This window comes from Pygocentrus nattereri, chromosome 30 (genome assembly GCF_015220715.1).
Source record: "Pygocentrus nattereri isolate fPygNat1 chromosome 30, fPygNat1.pri, whole genome shotgun sequence".
Classification (NCBI taxonomy): Eukaryota; Metazoa; Chordata; class Actinopteri; order Characiformes; family Serrasalmidae; genus Pygocentrus; species Pygocentrus nattereri.
Window position 1 is genome coordinate 15,997,329 of NC_051240.1, and position 24,128 is coordinate 16,021,456.

At 41.6% G+C, this 24,128-nt stretch overlaps 1 protein-coding gene across 1 annotated transcript; it reads left to right on the plus strand.

Annotated features, from left to right (window-relative positions):
- The first annotated feature begins 1,150 nt into the window (after positions 1 to 1,150).
- Positions 1,151 to 22,790, plus strand: scinla (scinderin like a). The gene is made up of 17 exons (XM_017714962.2): positions 1,151 to 1,299; positions 3,455 to 3,639; positions 5,857 to 6,011; positions 9,561 to 9,722; positions 10,387 to 10,536; positions 11,843 to 11,929; positions 13,201 to 13,333; positions 13,774 to 13,862; positions 14,108 to 14,323; positions 14,421 to 14,554; positions 14,647 to 14,737; positions 15,079 to 15,249; positions 15,613 to 15,787; positions 17,900 to 18,015; positions 20,454 to 20,531; positions 20,688 to 20,748; positions 22,103 to 22,790. Exons 2-17 carry the CDS (start codon positions 3,459 to 3,461, stop codon positions 22,261 to 22,263), a joined length of 2,160 nt encoding a protein of 719 aa, XP_017570451.1. The 5' UTR covers positions 1,151 to 1,299; positions 3,455 to 3,458; the 3' UTR covers positions 22,264 to 22,790.
- Positions 22,791 to 24,128: the final 1,338 nt, after the last annotated feature.

Here is a 24,128-nt window from a genome sequence, read left to right on the forward strand (position 1 = left end):
ATATACAGCGTTTTAGTAGGAAACTCAATCAATAGTAGTAGCTGTAGTTGTACAAACAGCAGCGGTAGTATGATATATGTGCATAATTTCTACATGAATTGAATAATTTATAACCACACAATTATTGCCAAAAGTATGTAAGCTCAAAGGCAGAAATGTGCAGATCTAATTTAATCGTGTGGAAATTACGTACATATGTGAATCAAGTAAGTTCAACACCGCTTTTTTTCAGCGTGGTCTGCTGTTCTTACAAGGGCGAATAGAGAAAGAGGGAACATGGTAATTGATGGGTTCTGAAGTAGAGAAGTCATACGAAGCTGAACGTGAAATGAGGAAATGGAAAGAGCTGAAGGAACAGAAACAGAGAAATAGATGAGAACCTTATTCTCCTGTCATCAACATGAAAACCGAGAACTCAGATTCTTCTCAGATCCAGATACTTGCATGCATTTTAACGTAATATTAAAATGAAAAAGCATCATGCTGTTATAGTTTAGGTAGAGTCTTCATGTCAACACACTCTCAGACAACATTATTATAGACCTCGCTGCTGTCGGAACAAAACTCTATATCCATTTTGAGTTTTCCAGCTTTTCGCCTCATTTGAAAGTGCCTGTTATCCTTTACATTCTGAGTGCATTTCATGATGAATGGACCAAAAGAAAAGACACCAGAATGACTTGGAAAGACGTCTGGTTCCATTGACTTCCATTAAAAGTAAAGCAGGTTTTTCCCTTCTCCTGTAAAGTTACCGTTTTGGAGATGCAAGGTTTTGTTCCGACAACAGCTTGTCACAGTTTTCCATATAACAGAGCCGAGAACGGATCCGCTGATGTCTTCCCGCCCTGTGAATTCCACAAATCTTTGATTTATTGTATTAGACCAAAACAGTCCTGAGAAGAGAAGCACAGAATCTGAAGAACATCACTTCCTATGCTGCTTGATGCTGAATGTGCTGAGAAGTTTCGTCTCCAGTTCTACAGGAGACTCAGGGGTGCACTAGTTATTTTGGCCCTCATGCTTTTTTTTTATGCTTCTGCTATATTAAAATAAGACTACTTTAGGTTTTAGGGTGGTTTTAGTGCCCTCCTCTCTCCAGCCCAGTGCTGTTGCATAAGTCTCTGGCACTTTTGATGCTCCTCCTCCTGAAAACCACACATCCTATAAAGCAGGCCTGAGCTCAGTCGTCTGCTTGCAGAATCTGGACTATCCATCCAGCCCAGCAGACAGCAGCAGCTAGAGCCTCATCTCTGAGTGGAAATCTCTCCAGAAGCTCACCTTCACCAGGAACACAGGCGGGTGAGTCTCACAGGGGTGGGTTCTGCTCGGGATGAGGGAACTTTTAGCGCATTTAACGACTGAAGCGGCGTTTTTGGCTTTGAAGCGAACGCAAACAGCGCACCACTACGTCACTAAGACAGCGCAGCTGCAGCTTTAACGCGTTTGATGCTGCAAGTCGTGTGAAAATAGTAGTGAGCAGGGAAGGAAGAGAGATTTAAAGCGGAGGTGTTTTTCTCAGAAGTGCAGTGGAAGTTAAGCTGAATTTGCTCTGCTCTGTTTTGAGTTCAGCTCTGTTAGCACGGCTTTGCACACACCCAGTGTGCTGTGAGCCTGTATGACTCACTGGTGAGGTGGTCTCTAAACTGTAGCCCCCCCTTGGGCATCACACTGCGACTTTTTCCTTTCACTTCACTACATTTCAGAGTCTAAGGGTTTTGACCTGTTGGTCATACCGACCCAGTGCAGCACGCGGTTCAACGTCAGCGCAGCAGCGTAAAACTTTGGGAGAGTCTGTTCAACATAAATGATGAACTAACCTAACTTTGTGTAAATAGAGCTCAATATAGAAATATGTCCACATTTGCAGTCGAGACTGACGCGGCTTTTTTCTGAATTTCTACAAACACCATTTCATTTTATAGTAAATGAGTTTGGGCTGGTTTATGTTTATGAACAGACGCCTACAGATCAACATAGTAAAGGAGCTCATCTGTGATCCTGAGTTTAAAGCCAGTTTTTATTCAACTTAAACTTGGAACTAAGTTGTAAATAAATCTGAAACTGAAACTTTGCTTGTGTGTAAAAAGTGATTTCAGAGCCACTCGGTTCTCCCTGATGGAAACTGTTTACCTTCAGTGTTTTGTGCTTCTGATCATTTTAATAGACGTCAGCGTCACTAATTAATGACGTTCTATTAAAAGACTGGTTTACCAAGAGAGACGCTGGAGGACTTTCACCTGAAATGAGTTCATGAAGCCAGTCTGGTTATAAAAATGATAACAGGACCAGATCAGAGCCAGAATTACTCTTTTAGTACTTTTACTTTATACTTAAGTACATTTGAAGGTAAATACTTTAGTACTTTTACTCAAGTGGAGGTCTAAAGGGAGGAACTTCTACTTTTACTGGAGGAATATTTTACCTTGGGTGTTAACTCCAGTACATGGTTTATGTACTTCATCCGCCCCCGGCTTAAACAGAAAAAGAAGGTAAATGTCCAGGCAAAGGTGTGGTTTAATTGGCCAGACCAGACATGAGATTATAAGGTTGAGGGTGGAGTTCTGCTGTTGATTGGATTAGTGTGGAGTTATGAGATTAGGTGGTAAAGAAGCTGTCTAGCGGATTTAATATGTGCCCAGGATTCATAGCCGGTACTGCTTGTTATCGTCCTTCTTATTGCATTATTCGTGACTGATCCATAATTAAATATGTCCCATTTTATAGGCTCAGCGCTGCAGTGAAGATGTTTTGGTGCGTTCTTCAGTCAGATGTACTCATTTGGATCATGTATGATTTCTCTGGATAGTCTTTTTCATGTTTTTTCTTAGTCAGTACAGTCCAATGGCACTATTAGGGGATTATTAATGCTAAATCGTGAATAAATTAGTGTGCAGGGTGCTTTTTCACACTCAAACATGAGCTATTTTGCCTTTTCTAGTCTGCCCATAGTAGCTCTGTTCCATGAACCACGCCTACCGAGCAGGCCTCGTTGCCTGATCCCGTGAGTGAGCGGTGCAGGATGTTCCCAGCTGTCTTAGATCAGTCATTATGACTTAGTTTGACTGCAGTGAAACCTGTTTTTTGTACACTGTAATATTGCTTGTTTATATTCATATACAATAACTATTCCTGTACATTATGGCCCATTTCAGGCTCGTCTGGGCTCATCCACGTTTACAGTCGTCCCATTTTCTTTCACAGCTCTTTTCATGCTGTTACAACTACCCAAATATCTGTTAATATGTTCTCCAAACGTGCTCACACCTGCTGCTTTTTCAGTGTGACTGAGAATATAATTAACTGTCATTACCTGGGCAGGTGCACGTGTGTTTGTCTCACTCCTGTCCTCCCAGCGGGTCGTGAAGTGACCCTTTGGGAAATGCGCTCCGGCGCCACAGACGAGCGTCTGATTAGCTCAGAATGATCAGGTGCTGTAACGCGTTTGTGTTTGCAGAATCATGGTGTACCATAAGGAGTTCCAGACAGCCGGGAAAGAGCCCGGCCTGCAAGTGTGGAGAGTGGAGAAGATGGACCTGAAGCCTGTTCCCAAGCAGCTGTATGGAAACTTCTATACCGGAGATGCCTACATCCTGCTCTACACCACCCCCGCCCCGTCCTACGCCATTCATATGTGGCTCGGTCAGTTCACACTTAAGTCAGATATTGAAAAATTGTTGCCGTATTTTTTGTACATGCTGGAAAGTACTGACCATGGAGCAATATATTTCATATATAATCTCCAAAATTAGTGACTTTACAGGAGAAGGAAAAAACCTACTTTATTTTTAATGTGAGTCAAAGGAAACAGATTTTTTTCCAAGTCATTTTAGGTCGTTTGTTTTGGACCTTTTATCATGAAATTTAAGCACAATGTAAAGGGTCAAGGGTATTTTCAGATTATGTAAAAAACTGAAAAACGTCAAAAATAGAGACGTAAGGTTTTCTTCCAACTTCTTCTTCTTCTTCTTTCGGCTGCTCCCTTTAGGGGTCACCACAGCAGATCAAATGCCTCCATCTTGCCCTATCCACTGCCTCCTCTACTTTCACACCAACCATCTCCATGTCCACCTTCACTACATCCATAAACCTTCTCTGAGGTCTACCTCTTCTCCTTCTACCCGGCAGCTCCATCCCCAACATTCTTTGTCCAATATATCCACTATTCCTCCTCAACACATGTCCAAACCATCTCAACCTGGCCTCTCTGGCTTTATCTCCAACCTGCTCTACCTTCACTGTCCCTCTGATCTGCTCATTTCTAATCTTGTCCATCCTTGTCACTCCCAACGAAAATCTCAGCATCTTCATCTCCGCCACCTCCAGCTCAGCCTCCTGTCTTTTAGACAGAGCCACAGTCTCCAAACCAGACATCATAGCAGGACGCACTACTGTCTTGTAAACCTTCCCTTTCACTCTTGCTGCTATCCTTCTGTCACACATCAGCCCTGACATCCGTCTCCACCCACTCCATCCTGCCTGCACCCTCTTCCTCATCTCTTTTCTACACTGTCCATTGCTCTGGATGGTTGACCCAAGATATTTGAAGTCATCCACCTTTACGACCTCTACTCCTTGCATCTTCACCTGTCCACCTGCCTCCCTCTCATTCACACACATGTATTCCGTCTTGTCTCTACTGACCTTCATTCCTCTCCTCTCCAGTGCAAACCTCCACCTCTCCAGATTCTCTTCCACCTGCTCTCTACTCTCACCACAGATTACAATGTCATCTGCAAACATCATGGTCCATGGAGCCTCCTGTCTGACCTCATCTGTCAACCTGTCCATCACCATTGCAAACAAGAAGGGGCTCAAAGCTGATCCCTGATGTAACCCCACCTTCACCTTGAAACCATTTGTCACTCCAACTGCACACCTCACCACTGTCTCACTATCCTCATACATGTCCTGCACCACCCTAACATACTTTTCAGCTACACCTGACTTCCTCATACAGTACCACAGTTCCTGTCTTGACACCCTATCATCTGCTTTCTCTAGATCCACAAAGACACAATGTAGCTCCTTCTGACCTTCTCTGTACTTCTCTACCAACACTCTCAACGCAAAAATTAGATCTGTGGTGCTTTTTATGGGCATGAAACCAAACTGCTGCTCACTGATCTGGACCTCTCGCCTTAGCCTTGCTTCAACAACTCTTTCCCATACCTTCATGGTGTGGCTCATCAACTTTATACCTCTGTAGTTACTGCAGATCTGCACATCACCCTTCTTGTTAAAAATGGGGACCAGTACACTGCTTCTCCACTCATCAGGCATCCTCTCACTCTCCAGGATTTTGTTAAACAACCTGGTTAAAAAGTCCACTGCCTTCTCTCCTAAACATCTCCATACCTCCACAGGTATGTCATCTGGACCAACTGCCTTTCCATTCTTCATCCTTTTTAAAGCTGCCCTCACTTCCACCTTACTAATTTCTTCCAATAAAAGCGATAAATATGTCTGTCAAAATCACAATGCTGATATTATCATCTGTAGAATTTACATAAAATTGCAAATTCCACTATAGCTAAGCCACATTATCTGTCACCACACAGATAAAATTCTGATTTATAACTCATAAAGATGCGGTTAAGAATTATTTGAAAGGTAGTGGAATATAGTAGTGGAATATAGACGGTGTCTTGATTATTGTTTTAATGTGTAAAGTACCTCTCAAGTTGAGAACGGTGGCCAGAAAACGAGCTTATGCTTTCCTGAGTATTATAATATTCAGTTCTCACTGATTCTGACATTCCTCTGTTAGCATAGTTGAATCGTTACCTTCAGATCGATGAAGCTGCAGCACAGTACATTTTCATTCTCTTGTTATGTGCTGTGTGGTCGGTGTTGTAGGGAGCGAGTGTTCTCAGGATGAGAGCGGAGCTGCAGCTATCTTCGCCACACAGCTGGACGACTTCCTGGGCGGTGGGCCAGTCCAGTTCCGCGAAGTTCAAAATAACGAGTCCCTCACTTTCCTCGGCTACTTCAAATCCGGCGTCAAGTATAAGGTGCCGTTACTGCATTACATCTGATTTATAATGCACACACAAACATACACTCACCAGCCACTTTATTAGGTACACCTTGCTAGTAAAAGGCTGGACCCCCTTTTGCCTTCAGAACTGCTTTAATTCTTCATGGCAGACTTTCAACAAGGTGTTGGAAATGTTCCTCAGAGATTTTGGTTGGTTATTTGAGTTCCTGTTGCCTTTCTATCATCTGGAACCAGTCTGCCCGTTCTCCTCTGACCTCTCACATCAACAAGGCATTTTCGTCCACACAACTGACTGGACTTCATTTGATCTGATATTCAGTAAATGTTGGTGAAATCTGACCGAACTGGACTTTATTTGATCTGATGTTCAGTAAATGTTGGTGAAATCTGACCGAACTGGACTTTATTTGATCTGATGTTCAGTAAATGTTGGTGAAATCTGACCGAACTGGACTTTATTTGATCTGATGTTCAGTAAATGTTGGTGAAATCTGACCGAACTGGACTTTATTTGATCTGATGTTCAGTAAATGTTGGTGAAATCTGACCGAACTGGACTTTATTTGATCTGATGTTCAGTAAATGTTGTTGAAATCTGACCGAACTGGACTTTATTTGATCTGATGTTCAGTAAATGGTGTTGAAATCTGACCGAACTGGACTTTATTTGATCTGATGTTCAGTAAATGTTGGTGAAATCTGACCGAACTGGACTTTATTTGATCTGATGTTCAGTAAATGGTGTTGAAATCTGACCAAACTGGACTTTATTTGATCTGATGTTCAGTAAATGTTGGTGAAATCTGACCGAACTGGACTTTATTTGATCTGATGTTCAGTAAATGTTGTTGAAATCTGACCGAACTGGACTTTATTTGATCTGATGTTCAGTAAATGTTGGTGAAATCTGACCGAACTGGACTTTATTTGATCTGATGTTCAGTAAATGTTGTTGAAATCTGACCTAACTGGACTTTATTTGATCTGATGTTCAGTAAATGTTGTTGAAATCTGACCGAACTGCACTTTATTTGATCTGATGTTCAGTAAATGTTGTTGAAATCTGACCGAACTGGACTTTATTTGATCTGATGTTCAGTAAATGTTGTTGAAATCTGACCTAACTGGACTTTATTTGATCTGATGTTCAGTAAATGTTGTTGAAATCTGACCGAACTGGACTTTATTTGATCTGATGTTCAGTAAATGTTGTTGAAATCTGACCGAACTGCACTTTATTTGATCTGATGTTCAGTAAATGTTGTTGAAATCTGACCAAACTGGACTTTATTTGATCTGATGTTCAGTAAATGTTGTTGAAATCTGACTGAACTGGACGTCGACTGTATGAGATGTTGATATTCCTACTCAGTAAACAGTATATGGCCCTGATTCCTAATGCAGGTTAGACATGAAATTCTCTAACTGGACCTTATTGAATTTTAATTAAAGACCCCTGGCTTATAGGAATGAATTAAGTCATAAGAAATAAAGTCACGAATATGACATCAGCGTATCGTGAAGCTCTACAGGACTGAAAGTATTAAACAGGCACGTCACTTTTTAATTTTTTCATTTAAAAGAATTACAGATTACGAATTACAGATTAACTTTCCATACTTCGTGCTAAAAATTCCAAAGTGTGTCACGGAGCAGAGACCAGTGCTTTTTGTTGTGGAGACTTTCCCTGTGATGGAAATAGTGTTTTTAAACTGCAGGCAACTCTGTGATTTATAGCCCAAGACTATGGTTTTTGTTTTGGAAGCTCCTCCATTTTGTCGCTGGAGTGAATATGCACTGTCGCGTCATCCTTTGCTTGGTTTCTTCTCCATGGCAACCGTTTCCGTGGTGATTTTGTGGCCGCAGATCATCAGATCATCGGGTCACATCTGCTTTCGGTTTCTCTGAGCTAATTGGGCTCCAGGAATGGCAGGGGAGGACTTCTGGTTTGGAAAACACACTCACACACACACACACACACACACACACACACACAGACAGGAAGCCTTGTGGAAAGTGTGTGTGTGTGTGTGGATGTTACTGTGCTGCTCCAGTTCCAGCTCTTGAGTGTGTATTTTCCTCTTTATGCTGAAAACTTTACAGGCATGAACATGAATAGAACAGACACTAAGGCTTATTGTGAATACATGGACTAATGCACGGACAAAGCACAGTTGGGACCTAAAAGTTGGGACCTGCCTGTGGCTCCTGGCCTTTCATAGGGGTTAAAATCCCAATGAACACAGTGTAAAACATTAACAATAGTTGTATGATATTAACTGTGTGTGTTATATTGAACATCCATTAAAGCTTGAATGAAAAATATGATAAAACACGGCTTAAAAACACGGATCAATCTGAGGCCTGTGTGGGCGTGGCTAATGAGCAGCTTGATTGACAGCTCCCCGTTCAAAACTCCACCCTGCTCTGTCCCTCATACAGAACTAAAATCATTGTCCAGCTTTTATGTGACGGTAACTGGACGGAAGGGCAAACAGACGGCCAGACGAAGCAGCGGGTGAATGAACAGGGACGGGTACAGGTGGTTTAGCTTGCTACAGTTTGGTTATGCTGAGTTAGATTTAGCTCGTTAAGTTTCTCGGACTCTGAAACTGCTTTGTGTGGGTGGGGCAAGACACGTCTCCTTTTGATTGGTCAGGGAAATGCTTACAAAAGCATTACCCAAAATTAGGACCGGTCAGTTTACATTGAGAAGATGGTGAAATACACTGGCTATTTATTGGAACATTATCAAAATGGTACATATCGTACATGAGTACTGTTTGCCTACTAGAACAAGATTAACCTGATGAAAATTAAGGTTCCCTGGGTCTTTAAATTATTTAGAGACAAAACATCTTTAATGAAAAAAATTGGGTGGTATTATACTGTAATTTAGTACAGTCTTAAACCTTAGCCTTAACCCTTGTGTGGTGTTCAGATCTGTGGGACTCATTTTCAATGTTTACCAAAAGAAAAAATGATGATTTAGTGATTTATTACTATTTTATATTATTATATTTATTTATGCTCATTTTCTGTGACAAACGTATAAAATAACTCGTTTTCAGAGTCTTCACTATCTTCACACTATTATATATATTTATTTAATTTATTATTTATATATTATATATATTACACATGTGGTGTTGGGCTGAACCCACAGGGAGTAAAAGTGAGGAGGTGTGTCCTTCACTCTGTTCTCCTCCTATATGGCCTGCTGTTAGTGTGTGTGAGGGTGGACAATATGGACAGGCTGCTGATTGGCTACAGCTGCTGCAGTAGAACCCTACACTGGCCGCTTATGATCTGGTATTTTTACATAACTTGTTGTAGCTGTATTGATTTTAAAAAACAATAATGCGGTGGATCCAGCAGACCAGTGAGTAGCAACAACATCAACACCACACAAGGGTTAAACCTACAAAGAGCATCTAGTAGTTGTAGGCGTAGGAGGTGGGAGAACCTCATAATGACAGCTCAGGTAATACTTGTTTAGGCATGACAGTCAAGTTTGTCTTAAACATAAACACCCATTGATAGTTTCCTCTCTCCCACGCAGCAAGGCGGAGTGGCGTCTGGCTTCCAGCATGTGGTGACCAACGACATGAATGTGAAGCGTTTGCTCCATGTTAAGGGGCGGAGGGTGATCCGGGCCACGGAGGTGCCTCTATCCTGGTGCAGCTTCAACCGCGGGGACTGCTTCATTATTGACCTGGGCAAGGTCAGAAAGACTGAAGGAACACTTAAGTGTGGCCTCATGGCTCATGTTGTGACTACAGACTTATCATTCACTACTCTGTTATTAAGTATCTGAAGTATGTTAATAATAATCTGTTATTAAGTAACTGCTACGAGTCAGTCAGTAACTCCTACGGGACTAATGTGTATGTTATGCAGCCGCGAGAGTAACACACAAGTCCCTTATGTAGGGAATTAAAGTTGAATTAAAGTTATGAAAATTAAAATGTAAATTATGTAGTATAGTTGTGGTGTGTAGAAGGGTGCTCAGCTGTGATCCTGGAGATCTACCACCCTGAAAGGTTCAGATCCCTCACATCTGGCTCTAATGTTCAGATGCCCCCCACAAAGGCCCTCATTACCTGGATCAGGTGTGTTGGATTTGGGTTGGTAGATGTCCAGGACCAGGACTGAGCACCCCTGGTTTATAGTTCTGAGATATGGGATATTTAACTCATAATTTAAATACATAATGTTTGCAGTTATTAGAGTGAGGAATTAAAGTGTGGACACACATATGGACCCCTTAGAGTTTAGAGGGTTGGTATTCAGGTGTTAATGTCTCTAATGATCTATTGGCTTTAAAACAATGCAGATGTCGCTCACTGTAATTGATGTTATATTAAAAATGCACATTTTACCTCCAGGATATCTGCCAGTGGTGTGGCAGTGAGTGTAACCGCTTTGAGCGCCTGAAAGCCTCTCAGGTGGCCATCGACATCCGCGATAATGAACGGAACGGACGGGCCAGGCTGCAGATGGTGGAGGACGGCTCTGAGCCGCAGGCTGTCACTGACGTAAGGCTATTAAACACTGGACACGAACACAGGAAAGCAGAAACACAACAGATGTTCAAATAGAGGTGCGCGATGTGGAAAAACCTAATATCGCGATACTTCAAGAATACGTCACAATACATGATAAGTGATGATTTGTCTGAAATTTGGAAAGTACAGCCACTTTTATGAAATTACTAGCAAATTACAGCACTGTGCGAAAGTCTTAGGCACCCAAGACACATTTTCAAAATCTGTTTATTTGTGTAGTTTGTGCTTATTTGCTGAGAAAAGTGTTAAAGTTTGAATAAACAAAATTTATAGAATATTAATTGATAATGATTTTATATACTGCTGTTGTTGGAACAAAACCTTGCATCTCTAAAATGGTAACTTTACAGGAGAAGGGAAAAACATACAGTAGTTTTAATGGAAGTCAGTGGAACCAAACGTCTTTCCAAGTCATTTTGGGCCGTTTCTTTTGGTTCATTCATTCTGAAATTTACAGAAAATGTAAAGAGCAACATGTCCTTTGAAATTGTGCCAGAAACTGAAAAATGAAAAAATGGAGATACAAGGTTTTCTTCCGACAGCAGCCATATATATATATATATATATATATATAAAATAAATAGTGATTTTCTGGATGTTGGTGTGTTTACCCATCTCCAAGCCTCTCCTGGAGGAAGCCCAGTATTATATGTAGTTATAAAGCAGCTCCTGGTTTGACCAATCAGTGCTCAGTAAATTGAGCTCATGATGTAATTGATGATATTAACGAGTCTCTGTGGCGGCTGTGAAGGTGTCCAGGAAAAACATGGACCCAAGAAATTCTTGTTACTTTTTATTGTTTTTCTGTTTATTTGAATTATGAATACGACTTTATTCTAATGTATATAGTGATGAACTCACTGCTGAGATCGACTGTTTAAAATGTTTAATTTTCACAGAGGAAAACAGGATTAAACAGGACTAATGATTCTCTGTTTGCTGTCAAACGTTCAGTTGGTGAATGTTAACCACAGTATGACAGTATGCCCATAAATGGAATTTATCACAGTTATGATAAATATTCTCATCTCTATATTCAAAAGGGGTTTGTTTATGCATTTAGTTATGTAGGTTACACAGTTGAAAATGAAATTATTTGGATTTGTGATGAACTCTGGGTTCATAGAAACGTGCTATACATCTAACTAGACAGTGACCTCAGCTGACCACATTCTCCTCGTATAGTTCTTGGGTGCAGTTTAACTGCAGGAAATGCTTAGTGATGCCCGACCAGGCTTTATGACAGGAAAGGTTTTGTTCGTGTGTTTATTTTTAGGTTCTTGGCCCAAGACCCAACATTCCTCCAGGAAGTCCCGATGACGACGCTGTAGAGCGGGCCAATAAGAAGGGGACCCTGTACATGGTAAACAATCTGCGTATGTTTGTATGTGTGAGAAAGTTGTTTATGTCTCATAGACTGATGGGTTTCCTGTTTCGCTTTGTTTATCATTTTGTTAGTAGTTTTAAAACATTGAAACGTCTTGTAATAATATAGTCATTTTGCACTTTTGACTTACATAACATAATTATTTATATGTAATTAATAAGCATTACATACTTGTATAAATGAAGATTCAACATAGAGTCTGCATTTAAAGCTGAGTTTAAATCTAGACTTTCACCATCAAGAAAAAGTATTACTACTTTGGGCTTGGTCCATTTTTTTGCACAAGAGTCTACGTACAAACACAAATATGTTCCATACTTTTGACCAGTGGTGGACAGTAACTGAGTAACTGAGTATCTGAGTAAATGTAATTATTTTCTGTACTTTAGTATTTTTGGTGTATCTGTACTGAAGTTTCTCCGTTCTGGGCGTCTTTTTCCTTTCACTCCACTACATTTCAGAGTCTAATATCCGACTTTTTCCTCCTACATTTTGAGAAATCTGTGGTTCCTTTTGGTTTCTGTGTGTATAAAAACGTAACATGTCAAAACGAAAGAAGCGCAAAGCCAGAGCACCAATCAGGGCCCAGCGGTCACTTTGTTTAGAGCTGGTTTTGACCTGTTGGTCATACCGACCCAGTGCAGCACGCGGTTCAACGTCAGCGCAGCAGCGTAAAACTTTGGGAGAGTCTGTTCAACATAAATGATGAACTAACCTAACTTTGTGTAAATAGAGCACAATATAGAAATATGTCCACATATGCAGTCGAGACTGACGCGGCTTTTTTCTGAATTTCTACAAACACCATTTCATTTTATAGTAAATGAGTTTGGGCTGGTTTATGTTTATGAACAGACGCCTACAGATCAACATAGTAAAGGAGCTCATCTGTGATCCTGAGTTTAAAGCCAGTTTTTATTCAACTTAAACTCGGAACTAAGTTGAATTAAGTTAATAAATGTTTTAGTACTTTTACTTTATACTTAAGTACATTTGAAGGTAAATACTTTAGTACTTTTACTCAAGTGGAGGTCTAAAGGGAGGAACTTCTACTTTTACTGGAGGAATATTTTACCTTGGGGGTCTTGACTTCAACTCCAGTACATGGTTTGTGAACTTCATCCATCGCTGCTTTTGACAGACCTTTTTTCAGACGGTAATAAGATGACATCTGGGGTATAAACATCATGAAGGACCTAGAAGCGCGAACAGGACTAACTATTAATATCTTCATGTATGTGTGCTAGGTTTCTGATGCTGCAGGCTCCATGAAGGCATCAGTGGTGGCTCAGAGCAGCCCCTTCAAGCAGGAGATGCTATCCCCCAGTGAGTGCTACATCCTCGACAATGGCATTGATGGCAAAATCTTCGTGTGGAAAGGTGGGTCCGTTTTTTGTTTTGGTCATTGGTTACATACACAGAGAATTTCCCAACCCAGTCCAGTCCACAGTTTGGTTCTGTTCCACTCCCAAACTGCTTAGTGGAACAATTTGTTGAAAAATCAAATGCTCAGTTGCCCCTTTACATCATATTTAGTCATGTAGTTAACTTGATGCAAACTGGTGGGATATAAGCTTCCAGTACTTATTAGGTACATGAGCCCTGTAGCTCCAGAGCAAAACCAGAGAAGCAAACTTCGGACACGAGAGGTTTTGGCTGACCTTGGCCAACTGTTTTGGGGTAAAAGGCAAAATTCTCACCTGTTACTTCAAGCCAGCTAATCGGTTGGTCTGGACCGAATGACTGAATGAAACTCTGACTGAATGAAATCAGGCTGAGAAAACCTGTTTCTGACCCACTAGTCTTTGTTTGACTTTCAGGTCCAACCGCCAATGCAGCAGAGCGCAAGGCTGCCATGAAAGCAGCAGAGCAGTTTGTCAAAGAAAAGAACTATCCTAAAAACACCCAGGTAAGAATCTAATCTGCTGTCCTCTTGACCCAGGTGTCCTGTAGAACCGCAGTGGAACTTCTTAGCACATGTGTCATGCATTAGTACCGAAACTGAAGCATGTTTGACTCTATTCTTCTCTTTTTGGGAAGCTTTTGGTCGAAAATAAAATGTTAACGCTCCAAAGTGAGGCTGGGGAAATGAGAAAATAATCACAGAAAATAAAAACGACTTACCACTCACCTGAGCTGCTTATGTCTGATTAGATCCAAGTGATGCCTGCTGGAGGGGAGACCACCCTGTTTAAGCAGTTCTTCAGTAACTGGAGAGATAAGGATCAGACCACAGGCCCTGGGAAAGCTTACACCATCGGCCGCATCGCCCAGGTGGAGAAAATCCCCTTCAATGCCTCCAGCCTGCACTCCAACAAAGCCATGGCTGCACAGCACGGCATGGTGGACGATGGATCGGGGAAAGTTCAGGTGAGATTATCCGTTAATTAAAGTCACGGTTTGGCCAAAAATCGTTCAGGTGTTTCGTATTGGTTGAAGAGTTTTTGATCTTGGCTTACCTGGACAGGTGTGGCGTGTTGAAGGTGGGGATAAGGTTCTTGTGGACCCCTCCAGTTACGGGCAGTTCTACGGAGGAGACTGTTACCTGATCCTCTACAGCTACCACCAGGGGGGCAGAGAGCAGCATATCATCTACACTTGGTGAGACCCTCCGGTCAGGACCTACATGGCTTGTATGTGTTCTCAGTAATTGACGTTATTGATTGATCGCTGTTGTTGTTTGACCACTGCAGGCAGGGCCTGAAGTGCACCCAGGATGAGTTGGCTGCTTCAGCCTTTTTGACTGTTAAACTGGATGACTCCATGGGGGGAGCGCCTGTCCAGGTTAAACTAACCACATACAGTGTGGCTCTCATTCCTAGTCCTGGGGAAATTCAGACTCTTTTAAACAGTTTAAAGCAGTGTTCACAGTGTGCTGGCTTTAAAAATATATATTTGCATTTATATCTTTTGCCTTCCAAACATGTGACTTGGCTCATGAGTCAAGTGTGACAGAATACAGGAAACACTTAATACACACATTTAATACACTTAAATGAGAATCACTGTCTTAAACTGCTTAAGACGTCCTTTGAACTTCTCCGTAACGTTAGATAATCAGTTCTCAAGTCCTCTTGACCTTTGAGTTGTTAAATTTCACAATGATGCTTTGTGATGATTGGCAGGTGCGTGTCACTCAAGGCCAGGAGCCCCCCCATCTGATGAGTCTCTTTAAGGGCAAGCCGATGATCGTTTTCTTGGGCGGGACGTCACGGAAAGGTGGGCAGAGCAGGACGGGCAGCACGCGCCTCTTCCACATTCGCCAGAGCTCCACCCGTGCTACACGTGCTGTGGAGGTCAGCCACACCCACAACCAACTCGCAGCCACAGCACTAGGAATTAATTCATCATTTTTATCATCCCTATTTTTTATTTAGGTTTTCTTAAGTGCTTCACTTTGTTTTATTTTATCTCATAAATATTTTATAGGGCTGGTTACTGTCTACGTCAGACTGCGAAACCGGACACTGTACACATGCCATGATTTGATATCATTATAAATAGATTTGCAATTCAACGATAAGTTGTGAATTGATTATTTAGCATTGTTGTACTTTTTACAGTGCACAGAATCTGAAAAAATCCACTGAATCTCTAAGAAGAAGCACAACCACTTAGACGTCTCCTGTCTCCTTCTTCTTCCTCCTACTGCCCCTCAGGTGGAGCCCACCGCTTCGAATCTGAACACCAATGATGTGTTTGTGCTGAAGAGCCCTGACTCCTTGTTCCTGTGGAAAGGAGTTGGGGCGACGGAGGAGGAGCTGGCTGCTGCCAAATTCGTCTGCAGCTTCCTGGGAGGCAGCGTCACTGAGGTGGCCGAGGGGAAGGAGCCGGGTGGGTCACTGTCCGTGTGAATAGCTTTGGATTTGTACTGAACCCCTGAGGGGAGTTGCCAACTTGAAACTTTCATGTCATCACCAGAACTTTAGAATGCAGTTTCTGGAACATACTTTCTTGTGAGCATGCAAAGGTATCTGGTGCACACACAATCTTTGTGCACAACGAAACACACCTGAAGGCTTAGAGATTTCGTTTTTAGCAGAAGTACATTCAGAGAAAGGGTGGTCAGCTGGACACCTAGCATCCTGCAGAGTTAGGTCCCACACCGAGCTCTAATACTCAGATGCTTGGGCTTTGACTAAGTTAATCAGGGCACTTAGATTAGGGCTAGAACTGAGCTCTGCGTCAGTGGTCAGTTAGATTAGGGTCAGAACTGAGCTCTGTGTCAGTTAGATTAGGGTTAGAACTGAGCTCTGCGTCAGTGGTCAGTTAGATTAGGGTTAGAACTGAGCTCTGTGTCAGTGGTCAGTTAGATTAGGGTAAGAACTGAGCTCTGCGTCAGTGGTCAGTTAGATTAGGGTTAGAACTGAGCTCTGTGTCAGTGGTCAGTTAGATTAGGGTAAGAACTGAGCTCTGCGTCAGTGGTCAGTTAGATTAGGGCTAGAACTGAGCTCTGCATCAGTGGTCAGTTAGATTAGGGCTAGAATTGAGCTCTGCATCAGTGGTCAGTTAGATTAGGGCTAGAACTGAGCTCTGCATCAGTGGTCAGTTAGATTAGGGTTAGAACTGAGCTCTGCGTCGGTGGTCAGTTAGATTAGGGCTAGAACTGAGCTCTGCGTCAGTGGTCAGTTAGATTAGGGTTAGAACTGAGCCCTGCGTCAGTGGTCAGTTAGATTAGGGTAAGAACTGAGCTCTGTGTCAGTGGTCAGTTAGATTAGGGCTTGAACTGAGCTCTGCGTCAGTGGTCAGTTAGATTAGGGTTAGAACTGAGCTCTGTGTCAGTGGTCAGTTAGATTAGGGTAAGAACTGAGCTCTGCGTCAGTGGTCAGTTAGATTAGGGTAAGAACTGAGCTCTGTGTCAGTGGTCAGTTAGATTAGGTTTAGAACTGAGCTCTGTGTCAGTGGTCAGTTAGATTAGGGTTAGAACTGAGCTCTGCATCAGTGGTCAGTTAGATTAGGGTAAGAACTGAGCTCTGTGTCAGTGGTCAGTTAGATTAGGTTTAGAACTGAGCTCTGCGTCAGTGGTCAGTTAGATTAGGGTTAGAACTGAGCTCTGCATCAGTGGTCAGTTAGATTAGGGTCAGAACTGAGCTCTGCGTCAGTGGTCAGTTAGATTAGGGTCAGAACTGAGCTCTCCATCAGTGGTCAGTTAGATTAGGGTCATGCAGAGTCTGGTTCCAGTCACAGTCTGCCGTTCCTGCGGCAGCTAAATAAACCCGCTACTGCATAAATTATTACTTAAACATGATAAAAATGTTTTAATGTGTTTTTCTCATTTAAAATTGCTTAAACGACAGAAACATGTGAAAAATATATGTATTTATTTTTTTAAAGTGAGGTATCTGGTAAATTGTGATATGTCATCGTACCATAGCACTATAAAATCTCAAACAAAACACCATAAAATCTCATTTTTCTCTAAAAACGTCTTTTTTATTAAAGAACAAGACCAAACAAATCCAACTTATACTAAAAACATGCAACAAATATAAAAAAATACATTTTCAACTGGTATTTGGAATATATCGTAAAAACAACATCATACTAAGAATTCCTGGTCATGTGACATCATTAATTATTTGTCCTTTCAAAGTAAAAGACCCTTTTGCCACAATTAAATAGGAAAATGTGGATTTTTAGCACAATGGAGATAAAGTAATTGCTCCCATATGGCAACACTGTGCAGTAGAGGGTTAACTTCTTCTGAAGTTCTCCACTGGCTGGATCAGGTGCATTGGTGTTGGAGGGGGATGAGGGCAGGCAGTCTGTTAGATGAAGGTTGGAAAAAGGTTTGTATGACAGTAGATTTCCAGGTTGACGACTGTGATGTACAGGCTGGATTTGGTTACCGTGGCATTTTACCACTTTAACATGCAGGACTGCTAAAGACGTCTATAGTAACATTACTGAAGTTGTCGTAATATTTTCTTATTCTACCTCTTTCAGCCGGCTTCTGGTCTGCTCTTGGTGGAAAAAAGGAGTATCAGACGTCCAGCAGTCTGCAAAAGACCGTTAAGCCTCCTCGTCTGTTCGGCTGCTCCAACAAGACTGGACGCCTCATAGTAAGTGAATGGAGCAGGTTTCAGTGCATGAGCTTAATTAAGACGATAAGGGATGTCCAGTGTTGTCTGCAAAGGGCCGGTGTGCCAGCGAGTTTTCGTGCCAGCCACATCCAGCCCTTCGTGGGTAACATATAACACCCCCTGGGTTGCATGGTTTCACCCTCAGCCCAGATCAGCCAACACATGTATCGTTTTCCAGGTTTGCTTTTTGTTTAGTTTTATGCAGTGAACGAGACATTGATACGCTGGTTGGGGCGTATATTCTACATATTGGTAAAAAGGCCAGTAAAGGTACATTCATCCGATTTCAAAGATCCATGTTATTACAGTCGTGGGGCGCCTAGGAACCAATCACAATCCAACTGTAAGAGGGGGTCATAGAGTTTCTGACCGGCTCCTTCAGTCTGAGAGGAGCTGAGACCCCTGAGCAGAGCGTTCTGCGTTCTCCACGTCAATAAGAGTGAATCCGTCAGAACTGTGCAGCGGGATTTTCATCAGCAGTGAAGCTCCAGCAGCTCAGAGCGTTCGGCGCTGGTTCCACAGCACTGGATGATCTCCGAAATCCCACTGAAAGAGCCATGAGAGCAGCGACGCCCGACACGCTCAGTCCAGTCTGGGATGAGTTTGACTGTGGTGTTGATGTCGTCCGTACAGCTGGAGGAGGTTCAGACTGAGACCTTGTAGAACTACATAATAAACTTTATGCTCATTTAAACCGTTTACAGCTCACTGCACTGATCTGTGATGATTTACAAGTGAAATAAATCACTTTGGAATCAGATTAATCTTTTTGGATCACCCTGTATAGTGAAATATACAGTGTGCTATTTCTGTTTAAGAGGATATAATTTGATTTAATTGCAGGAAAAATCAAACGAAACAGATGGTTCAACGAGATCATACGACTGCAGCTTTTTTAGTTTTGCACTGTAAATGTTGACTTTTCACATATATCTGATTTCACTGTGTGAAGAGCTGTAATGCGGAGCGAGGAGGCGGACGCATGTGCTGAGATAAGCGAGATTTATTAGGGGCAAATCCAGGGTCGTGGTCAACGGTCCAGGGTCAAAGAGCCAATACAGACAGATCAGGGTTCAGACATGACAAACTATAAACGGATTCAAACAGGGCAAGGACATAAAACAAAGACCGATACAGTCATACAAAGACCGGCAAACACTGAGGGCAAACACAGGGCTTAAATAACAAAGGGTAACGAGGGACAGGTGAACACAATCAGGGGCGGAGTAACCAAACAGGGGGCAGGACTTAAACCAAAACAAACGCACATGGAGTGGGAGGAGCCAATCGTGACAAGAGCATTAAAAGCTGTTTTGCTTGCCAGCTTACCGACTTTCACATGAACAGAATTTTGTCTGTAAAATTGGATGTGATGACCGGACAAAGCAGCCTTGATAAAAAGTGCAGACACAATTTGGGCACTGAAAATAACTGCTACTGCTATAGACGTATGCAAAAGTTTGGGCGCCCCGGTCAACGTATGCATGCTGGTGGTTTTCTAAGCGAAAATAAGGACACGTTCACTGCACAGAAGACCTTTTAATGCACATTTACATATTAGAAAAATATATACAGTACTGAACGAAAGTCTTAGGCACCCAAGACACATTTTCAAAATCTGTTTATTTGTGTAGTTTGTGTTTATTTGCTGAGAAAAGTGTTAATATTTGAATAAACAAAATGTATAGAATATTAATGAATAATGAGATATATTATATATATATATAATCCATCTCCATGCCTCTCCTGGAGGAAGCCCAGTATAACATGTAGTTAAAAAGCAGCTCCTGGTTTGACCAATCAGTGCTCAGTAAATTGAGCTCATGATGTACTTGATGATATTAACGAGTCTCTGTGGCGGCTGTGAAGGTGTCCAGGAAAAATATGGACCCAAGAAATTCTTGTTACTTTTTATTGTTTTTCTGTATATTTGAATTTTGAATACGACTTTATTCTAATGGATATTGTGATAAACTCACTGCTGAGGTCAACTGTTTAAAAACTTGTTTAGATGCCTAAAACTTTCACACAGTGCTGTATATAAAATATAAAATGTGGCTGGGCAAAGTAATTTCACTTTGTATTTTTATGGTTTTTAAATAAACAAACTAAAAATGCCGTTTTTAGTTTAGCTTCTTGCTGAGAATGTGTTTGTTTATTTTTAGCTAGAAAATCAACAAAACATATATCTTGACTGGGGCTGTTCAAACCTTTGCTCATAACTATGTTTTCCTTCAGTGATTTGATCGACTAATTTTGAGGTGTGTCATTTTGCCTTTTGACGCTTATCAGTTTCTTCGAAAACTGAACCCAACAGTTTCTTTGAAATAGTGACCTGACTTGCTGACCCGACTGTGCAATAACCGCAGTGACACCGTCCCCTAAACCTCTCTCTTTCACCTTGCTCCTCCTCCCAGGTGGAAGAAGTGCCGGGAGACTTCACTCAGGCTGATTTAGCCACCGACGATATCATGCTTCTGGACACCTGGAACCAGGTACGTCTGCACATTCTATCACGTCTCTCCTCCTCAGCCTCAGAGCTGCAGAGGAAACGCTGCCACTCCCACCCTGCCAGACGCATCCTGTTTGCTCAATAAAGCTTCCTGTGTGTGACAGTGCCAGTGTTTAATGTGACGTCTTTGTCTCCGTAGATTTTCGTCTGGGTTGGCAACGAGGCCAACGAGGTGGAGAAGAGTGGATCCGCTAAAATAGGTGCTGATAGAACAGTTCAACTTTTTTCACTAGCAAAAACATGCCCTGTGTAACCCAACATGTACGGTATGGTCAGTACCTGCCACACTGAGCAGCCTTTAAAAGAATAGCTACCCCAAATGTAGTCGGTCAGACAGGTCGGGTCTCTGAATTTGTACTCGCATGTAAAAGTTTGAATACCTCTGGTCAGAGTACTAAATATGATATTTCCCTGCCAATTTTAGGGCACAGCTTCTGTTTACTGGCTGAGTTTAACATATTGGAAAAATAAACCATAAAATGTGGCATTATTTTTTCAGTTTGTTGACATAGACGTGCAGAAGTGTGTTCTCTGTGGAGGATGTGAACGTTTCACTTAGCAAATTAACCAGAAATGTAGTTTGACCAGGGTTGAGAACTAACTTTGCTCAGATTTTTGCACGTGACTGCAGCTTTTTTAGTTTTCCAATGTAAATTAGATTTTTTTATCAACTGAACCTTTTAACCCCGTGTGGTGTTTCGGTCTGTGGGACCCATTTTCAGTGTTGACCAAAGAAAAAAAATGCGATTTATTATTATTTCAACCTCAGATTCCTGCCTTTGCTCATTTTCTGTGAAGAACATGTAAAATAACACATTTTCAGTGACATCACTGTGGACAACATGGACAGGCTGCTGACTGGCTACAGCTACTAAAAGAGAACCCTATGCTGTATACTTGTGATATTGTAGCCTCATAAACTCCTCGGGACCACCGGTGGGTCAAAACCGCACTCGGTCACGTTCTTCATAACGTTCATATTCCATAAGCTCCATTCAGAAGCTGGGCGTCGTGTGAGGCTGTAGCTCTTCTCTCCAGTCTAATAGACGGTGATGTCATTTTAAACCCTTATAATAAAAGAAGCTGAACTCAGTTTGTTTTTCTACTGAAAGTCGACCCGTTTTTCCCCAAATCTGGGCTCTAAACTATAAACAGACGGCGTCTCTTCAGTGATCTGCTCTGGAAACATCACTTTTATAGAATAACACAAAGAGCGTCGGAGATTTTTGGCTTTCAGCGGTAAATTGTAAGCGTGTAGTGAAATGTGGAGATCATAAAACACATTTACTGTTACTTATAAAATAAATAAATTTACATTTATTTCATGCAGTTACTAAATAATTTGTCTTACGATTTGGTCACGAAAATTCAGATGGACAAACCGAAATATACCCTGGAGAATAAGAGGCTAAGCATCTGGTACTTTCACAGAAACTGTGATCGCTGTATTGATTTGAAAATAATGCGGTGGGTCCACAAGACCACTGAGTAACAAACACATCAACACATCGCGTCGTTATTGTTGTGTAATTATTCTTGCATTCCTCTTTCCAGCCAAAGAATACGTGGACTCGGACCCAGCTGGACGGCGTGGCACCCCGATCACCACCATCAAACAGGGCTTTGAGCCGCCCACCTTCACCGGCTGGTTCCAGGCATGGGATGCCAAAATGTGGGACACAGATCCTCTGGAACGCATCCGCGCTCGTTTCTAAACAGCCCACTCCCCTTCTTGCATGGCTTCCAGAATACACCCAAGTGCTCCTTTCTGCCATAGGCTGAGTCTGGTACCGCCTGAGAGGGCCGTAGATGGACAGTACAAAGCAATACTGTGCTTTAGCCACTGTATGCACTGTGTTACAGTACCGATAATAACATTTTGGGGAAAGAGATGTATTGCTTTGCCTTCCCTTTATATACACTAGCTTTGTAATACATTGTTACATCTAATAAATCTTTTAGCTGATTCCTTTTTATGAGAAACCAAAGACAGGAACTTCGATGATGTGTTCCCTCACTCATCTGACATGTGAATGTGACCTTTATAGTAAAGGGTGTTTGAGTGCACAAATCCAAAAATTCAGAAATGTTCAAATATCTTCGGACTCCGCGTCAGCGTGCTCCGCAAAATGCTCAGAAGCCTCTCCTGACCATGCCTTACGAACATGCGTTCACACACATATCGAATAATGAAGTATTAGAAGTGTGCTGGTTCATAATAAAATATGCTTTTTTGAAACAACGTCTCATGCTGTCAGTGTGTGAATGCATATACGCCGCTGTCTCAAAGGTTTGGAGACACACCTCCCTTTCATTTATTTTCCATTCAAAACTGCTATTTAGAATAAGTTATTTATTATTGATTTATTACAGTCATTTATTACTATTATTATTATTATTACTATTAAGCCTCCAGCACTAAGCATACTTTCAAATCCACCACTATTAATCTAGTCTTTCTCATTGACTTGCTGAAATATGCAAGGCCTTCCCTGGATGGGAGCATATGTTGTTGTCGGTGGACAGTAACTGAGTAAATGTAATTAGTTTCTGTACTTAAGTACAGGAAGACTTTTTACTTTCACCAGGCACCTGTTGGTCATACCGACCCAGTGCAGCACGCGGTTCAACGTCAGCGCAGCAGCGTAAAACTTTGGGAGAGTCTGTTCAACATAAATGATGAACTAACCTAACTTTGTGTAAATAGAGCTCAATATAGAAATATGTCCACATATGCAGTCGAGACTGACGCGGCTTTTTTCTGAATTTCTACAAACACCATTTCATTTTATAGTAAATGAGTTTGGGCTGGTTTATGTTTATGAACAGACGCCTACAGATCAACATAGTAAAGGAGCTCATCTGTGATCCTGAGTTTAAAGCCAGTTTTTATTCAACTTAAACTTGGAACTAAGTTGTAAATAAATCTGAAACTGAAACTTTGCTTGTGTGTAAAAAGTGATTTCAGAGCCACTCGGTTCTCCCTGATGGAAACTGTTTACCTTCAGTGTTTTGTGCTTCTGATCATTTTAATAGACGTCAGCGTCACTAATTAATGACGTTCTATTAAAAGACTGGTTTACCAAGAGAGACGCTGGAGGACTTTCACCTGAAATGAGTTCATGAAGCCAGTCTGGTTATAAAAATGATAACAGGACATCAGAGCCAGAATTACTCTTTTAGTACTTTTACTTTATACTTAAGTACATTTGAAGGTAAATACTTTAGTACTTTTACTCAAGTGGAGGTCTAAAGGGAGGAACTTCTACTTTTACTGGAGGAATATTTTACCTTTTAAAAGGTAATTAAAGGTCTATTAAAATGATCATAAGCACAAAACACTGAAGGTATCACTGGGTCGGTATGACCAACAGGTCAAAACCAGCTCTAAACAAAGTGACCGCTGGGCCCTGATTGGTGCTCTGGCTTTGCGCTTCTTTTGTTTTGACATGCTACGTTTTTATACACACAGAAACCAAAAGGAACGACAGATTTCTCAAAATGTAGGAGGAAAAAGTCGGATATTAGACTCTGAAATGTAGTGGAGTGAAAGGAAAAAGTCGCCCAGAACGGAGAAACT

Coding starts and splice junctions, on each gene's coding strand:
- scinla (XM_017714962.2), top strand. CDS start 3,459: ATGGTGTACCATAAGGAGTTCCAGACAGCCGGGAAAGAGCCCGGCCTG. Junction 14,738..15,078: donor TGGGGGGAGCGCCTGTCCAG/GTTAAACTAACC, acceptor GATGATTGGCAG/GTGCGTGTCACTCAAGGCCA. Junction 15,788..17,899: donor GGCCGAGGGGAAGGAGCCGG/GTGGGTCACTGT, acceptor TACCTCTTTCAG/CCGGCTTCTGGTCTGCTCTT.